Consider the following 6,631-nt stretch of genomic DNA (forward strand, 5'->3'; position numbering starts at 1 on the left):
ACATCATAAAGCAATATTCTAAAACAATTCAAAAAAAATTAGAGAAAAAAATTGAATACCTCAGTCGATGAACCACGGGCAAAAAGATAGATCGAGCAAATCAACCAAAATTATTGAGCACCAGAAATATACCAAGGGAATATTGAAGACGTAGTAAGATTAGTAATAAAAGGCTAGTACGAATAAGATATTTAAACAATGAGAATGAGAAAAAACAGAACAGGATAGATAGTAAAATCTGAAGAATGAAGATAAAGGGAAAGTAAGAAATTATAGCAATAGAATAACATGCATTATATAGACAGAAAGTTACCAATGTTTCGCTCAATCTCCGATACAAATTCCTGCAAAGTGAAATCAATTGAAGTGATGATTAATCAACAACAGCCATCACAAAGCATGAAGATGACCGCAAAACTTAACCAATAAATAACAAACAATTAAATCTTAGATATGTATTATAAAAAATTGAGAGATAAGAAATGCACGTGTCAGAATAAAAGATTAACACAAACATTAACACAATAAGACATTGGCAATTGTACAGCAGAGTTCCTTCCACAGCTCGCCACGTGTCCTAAGTTGTGCAGAACCTTTCATCTCCACAAATCAACGCGTGCCACGTGGCCAAGGTAGAGCAACGTTTCTTCTCTCTTCGCGCGACACGTGTCCCACTTTGGGATTCTTCAGCCAGCGATCCGTTTTGGTTCCGTTGGATGGTTTCAGCATTCACTCTCAGATTAAAGCCTTGTAAATCCAATTTAATTGGATAAAACGTCCCCTTATTTTTGTTTATTTGTTGAGTGCTTTTTGACATCCTCAAAAACTCTATAAATAGGGCATTTATTAAGTGTATTAGGTTGTTGATTCTTAGCTTAAATTTAGACACTTTTTCTCTTATTTTCTTGCTCTTATTCTCATATTTTCTTTTTAGAATTTTGTAAGAATTATGTGCAAGTTAGGCTAGACTATTTGGGTGAGGCTAGAGATGATCCTATATGTGTAGTGAACTTATTTGGATTTTGATTCTCCAATGGTTTGTAAGTTTTATACATTTGAGTAAATAATTTTCTTTTATCATATTTCTTCATCTTATCAATATATTTTATTGTCAACTTTTATATAAATCTAGTCAAGCTCTTTTTATGTGATTGTTGCATGATATTATATATTGGTAGGTATTGTTTTATGAGTAGTCTTTTACTGCAATATTACCGACGGTATATTGTCACTTTTAGATTTCTCATAAGATAATTTGTCCTAGTTCTAAACGTAAGAATTTTATTTACTCGAATACATTTTAATTCACAAGTTCTTCAAATATTTATTTTCCGATTGATTGTTTGGGATGTGAAACTTTCAATTAAGTCAATTTATGAATGAAAATCCAAATAGGTGAACAAAGCATATGGAGGATTCTCAATGCCTTACCACTTTTTATTATTGAATTTTCTCCATTTTAAATTGCATTATCTTTAAATTAAATTGCTCAAAAACTACAAAAAACACTCTTTTCTTTTCTTTGTTTGATTGCTTACTTCTCTAACGTTTTTGTTCTACTAATCTCTTTTGTTTGATTTTATTATCTCCTCGTGGGATCGACCGTCCTAATTGTGCTACAATTGACCACTTGTTTTTGTACACATTTGGGCGTAATCATGCCTTCAAATCTTGGTAGTTATACACAGGTGCTACAATTCATGTAACTAATTCATTGCAGGCAATGATAAGTAGAAGGAGTCCAACTAATGTAGAGTAGCATGTGTACATGGGAGATGGTACAAGAGTCAAAGTTGATTTTTTGGGGACAGTCAAACTACTGCTAACTACATGCCATTTTTTAGAGTTACATGATGTAGCATACATACCCTTGATTAGGAGGAATTTGATATCTGTATCTATTTTGGATAACTGTGGTTATAGTTTTCTTTTTGGAAATGGAAAAGTAGACTTATACCGTGACTCAATTTTGATTGGAAATGAAACTTTGTGTGGTAATTTGTATAAGCTTGTGTTAGATGATGCCTTAGGTACTATTGCTTCCTCTCTTAATACTCTTGTCGGTTCCAAACATCCTAGATTTAATGATAAGTCTTCCATGTTGTGGCATAGGCGTTTGGGTCATATTTCTAGACAAAGGATAGAGAGAATGATGAGGGATGGCATTTTGCATGACCTTGATTTTTCTGACGTTTCTACATGTGTTGATTGCATTAGAGGAAAGTTGACTGCCAAGGTTAGAAAGAGTAGATCTGATAGATGTGATGATACATTATAGTTGATCCATACTGATATATGTGGACCATTCATTCCCCCAGCCATGGGTGGTTACAAGTATTTCATTACCTTCATTGATGACTTCTCCTGTTATGGTCATGTTGAGCTTATCCGGGAAAAGTCTGACTCATTAGAAGCTTTTAAACCTTTCAAAGCTAATGTTGAACTTCAGAAGGGAAAGAGAATCGAATCAGTTAACTACAATAGAGGTGGTGAGTATTATGGCAGGTATGATGAAACTGGAAGAAATACCAGACCTTTTGCCAGATTCTTATAGGAATGTGGCGTTAATGCTCGATATACAATGCTAGGAACTCCTGAACAGAATGAGATTGTGGAGAGAAGAAATCGCACCCTTCTTGATATGGTACGATGTATGTTGATTCATTCTACATTGCTAGAGTTTTTATGGGGTGAGGCCTTGAAGACAGCAGCTTACATTTTGAATCAAGTGCCATGTAAATCTATTCCAAAGACACTATATGAGTTATGGTCTGGTAAGAAGCCAAGCTTGCGGCATTTCCATGTATGGGATTGTAAAGCTGAAGTGTGACCCTATAATCCGCAATCCAAGAAACTTGATCCGAAAACCATTAGTGGTTTCTTTGTTGGTTATTGTGGCGGGTCAAGAGGTTTGAGATTTTACTGCCCAAATCACACCACCACTGTGATTGAGTTTGACAGAGCAGTCTATCTTGAGGATGATTCTTCTTCTAGTCAAGGACCAAGGGAGATCATATTCAAGGAAAAATGTGTTATTGTCCCTATACCAGTGTTTAATGCTCTAGTTGTTGGTTCAGGGATTGATGCAGAACAAGATGTCACTCATGTTGTACCCACAAATCAGGCAGTACAGGAGATGCCAGATATAGATGGTGGTGATATTATTTTAAGGAGGTCACAGAGGGTTTGTAGACCTACAATCTCAGATGACTATATTGTTTATTTGCAGGAACATGAGTATGACATTAGTGGTGCTTCTGACCCAATCACTTATCAGGAAGCCATTAGTAGTTCTCAATCCTCATTCTGGATAGATGCCATGAAAGAAGAGATGAGTTCTATGTCATAGAATGATGTGTGGGATTTAGCGGAATTGCCACAGGGTTGTAAACCCATTGGGTGCAAGTGGGTATTCAAGACCAAGTGTGACTCTGAAGAACGAGTGGAAAGGTTTAAAGCTAGGTTTGTCGCTAAGGGATTTAGTCAGAGAGAAGGTGTTGATTATAAAGAAACCTTCTTACCAGTTTCCACTAAAGACTCATTTAGGATTATCATGGCAATTGTGGCTCATTTTGATTTAGAACTTCATCAAATGGATGTGAGAACTGCGTTCTTGAATGGAGACTTGAATGAGGATGTTTACATGTCTCAACTTGTTGGTTTTGAAGCTTCCGGTAAAGAACATTTAGTTTGCAAGCTCAAGAAATCCATTTATGGATTAAAGCATGCATCAAGGCAGTGGTATTTAAAGTTTGATCATATAGTCATCGTCAATGGTTTCAAGGAGAATGCTGTTGATCAGTGCATATATATGAAGGTCGATGGGAGCAGTTACATATTTCTGGTCTTGTATGTTGATGATATTCTGCTCGCTTCTAATGACACTGACCTGTTGTTTAGGACAAAGCAAGTGTTATTTAGCCATTTTGATATGAAGATCTTGGCGAAGCCTCTTATGTTTTGGAAATACAAATCCTTCGAGACAGAGCTAATGGTATTCTCAGATTGTCTCAGAAAGCCTACATTGATCGTGTTCTAAAAAGGTTCAACATGCACTCTTGTTCTTCTGGTAAGGCACCAATTGTTAAGGGTGATAAGTTTTCCAAAGCCCAATGTCCACAAAATGATAAAGAAATAGATCATATGAAAATTGTCCTATATGCATCAGTTGTTGGCAACCTTATGTATGCTCAGGTATGCACGCGACCTGATATCGCATTTGCTGTGGGCATGCTCGGCAGATACTTGAGTGATCCTGGACTAAGCCATTGGAAAGCGGCTTAGAAAGTCATGAGGTACCTTCAGGGTACCAAGGATCATATGATGACATATAGGCGTAGCGACATTATTGATATTGTTGGCTTTTGTGACGCCGATTATGCAGGCTGTGGATGACAAGAGATCCACTTCTGGATATATTTTTATGATGGTAGGAAGAGTTATCTCGTGGAAAAGTGTTAAACAGACACTTACAGCTTCTTCGACCATGGAGGTAGAATATGTGGCGTGTTATGAGGCTACTTGTCATGCAATATGGATACGGAATTTTGTTTCAGCTTTGGGAGTTGTTGATTCAATTCATAGACCGCTGAAACTCTTTTGTGATAATTCTGCAATTCTATCTTTCTCTCATAATGCTAGGAGCACTTCTCGCTCCAAGCACATTGATGTCAAGTATTATTTTGTTAAAAGAGAAAGTTGCATAATGCCTCATCGATATTGTATACACACTTACCAATAACATGTTGGCGGACCCACTAACCAAAGGCTTACCTATATGTGTGTTTCAGGAGCACGTCTCTAATATGGGATTGTTAGGAGCCTAGAATTGTATTGATTTATAGTGGGAGTCCACCATTTGATGTATGAATGACATGTTATTTTGTGAGGACTGCTTATGTGTTATACATAATACATGCATATCATGGATCATTGTCACTTTGATGTATGTTATGCACACATGTTTATATGCAAAGTGACAAGTTGGTTGGAGACATTTAGTTTTAGTCTCATTTTGTTATTGGATCCAGATAATTGTCATTGTGATGCTCTACAAATCTCAAAAGAATGATTGTGTATAATATTTGCATCCTATCGATGCATTGTTATGCATAATTATTTTGTGCATTTGGCTCTTGTGTGAGATCTTTGTTTGTGGACATTTTGTATTGAGTGAATGTATGTTTTTCGTTTGATTTGTACTGTCAAAGTGAGAGAATGTTAGAATATTTATATGGACTAGCACAAATCGTTGTTAATTCAATCAAATATGTCACAAATTAGAGCACGACTTTATGGACAATTATATATTATAATACGGTTTATGCATGACAAGCGTCATAATGGGATGGACAATTTTATCACTAATGTACTTGGGGCCTTTAGACTCACTCTCTCTAAATATTTAACCAGCCCATTATGCTAAATTTCCTTTCTCTATCTCAACCTTCTCGTTAAGGCCTAAAATGGGCCCATTATGATTAAAGTGCAGACAACAGAAATAAAACAAAGAGGGGGATTTTGATTTTAACCCCCGTGTGGTGTGTGTGTGGTTAGAGTTGTCTGTGTGAGTGTGGATAGAGGACGAGTAGAGAAGAGTTCAAAAACCCTCCAAGCTTCCTTCGGTTATCTCAGATTGCTGATCAGATTCCGGCCAAACTGACTGACGTCGTTCCGTTGCCGGCAGCAGCCGAAGCAAGAGGTACATCGATAAAACCATCAATTTTTCTATATGCTTCAAGATCTAATAATATATTTTGGATTCAATGGTTCAATTAGTTTTTAATCTCTTAAGAACCTATTATTTCTAGTAGTAAGCTGACTCAAACTCACCATCTCTACTATTTTCAATGCATTTGACAAAGAAATTGAGGAGATTCGTGACAGACTAGACGGCCTTGCCAAACAAAAAGATATCCTTGGTTTAAAAGGTGTCAAAGATAGGCCTTTACAAATATTACCTGCTCCTTTGGTGGACGAATCTCGTGTTTATGGAAGGGACAGGGATAAAGAGTATATTATCGAGCTGCTGTTGTCGGATGTTCTTAGTGACGAGAAGATATCTGTTGTTTCCATCGTGGGCATGGGTGGTATTGGCAAGATCACTCTTGCTCAGCTCGTTTACGATGACAACAGTGTGAGAAATCATTTCGACCTTAAGGCTTGGGTTACTGTATCAGATGAATACGATGTTCTTAAAATAACAAAGCAAATTATTGGTCAGACTGTGCTAAAATATTGTGAAAATGAAAACCTAACTCAAATTCAACTTGATTTGAGCGAGGCTTTGAGAGGGAAAAGATTTCTCTTGGTTCTTGACGACGTTTGGAATCAAAGCTATGACTCGTGGGATGTCTTAAAGAGTCCTTTCCAATCAGGAGCTCGTGGAAGCAAGATTATAATGACGACCCGTGATGATGCTATTGCAAAAATGATGGGCGTCAAAACTCATTACCTATAGACAGTATCTGATGATGATTGTTGGAGGTTATTTGAAGAGCATGCCTTTAAAAATGTTAGCACGGATTCATTTCATACCAAGATCTGCTTGCAATTGGCCGAGAAATTGTTAAAAAAATAAAAAAGGGTCTACCTTTAGCGGTCAAATCTCTCGCTGGTCTCTTACGCACTA

At 36.7% G+C, this 6,631-nt stretch overlaps 1 protein-coding gene across 1 annotated transcript; it reads left to right on the top strand.

The window, feature by feature from the left end:
* The first annotated feature begins 3,553 nt into the window (after nt 1–3,553).
* Nucleotides 3,554–6,631, top strand: LOC112091563. The gene is made up of 5 exons (XM_024165557.1): nt 3,554–3,994; nt 4,075–4,194; nt 4,385–4,492; nt 5,581–5,701; nt 5,865–6,631. The coding sequence occupies exons 1-5, from the start codon at nt 3,554–3,556 to the stop codon at nt 6,458–6,460; spliced, it is 1,386 nt and encodes a 461-aa protein (XP_024021325.1). The 3' UTR covers nt 6,461–6,631.

Source organism: Morus notabilis, unplaced genomic scaffold (genome assembly GCF_000414095.1).
Source record: "Morus notabilis unplaced genomic scaffold, ASM41409v2 Scaffold115, whole genome shotgun sequence".
NCBI classification, from domain to species: domain Eukaryota; kingdom Viridiplantae; phylum Streptophyta; class Magnoliopsida; order Rosales; family Moraceae; genus Morus; species Morus notabilis.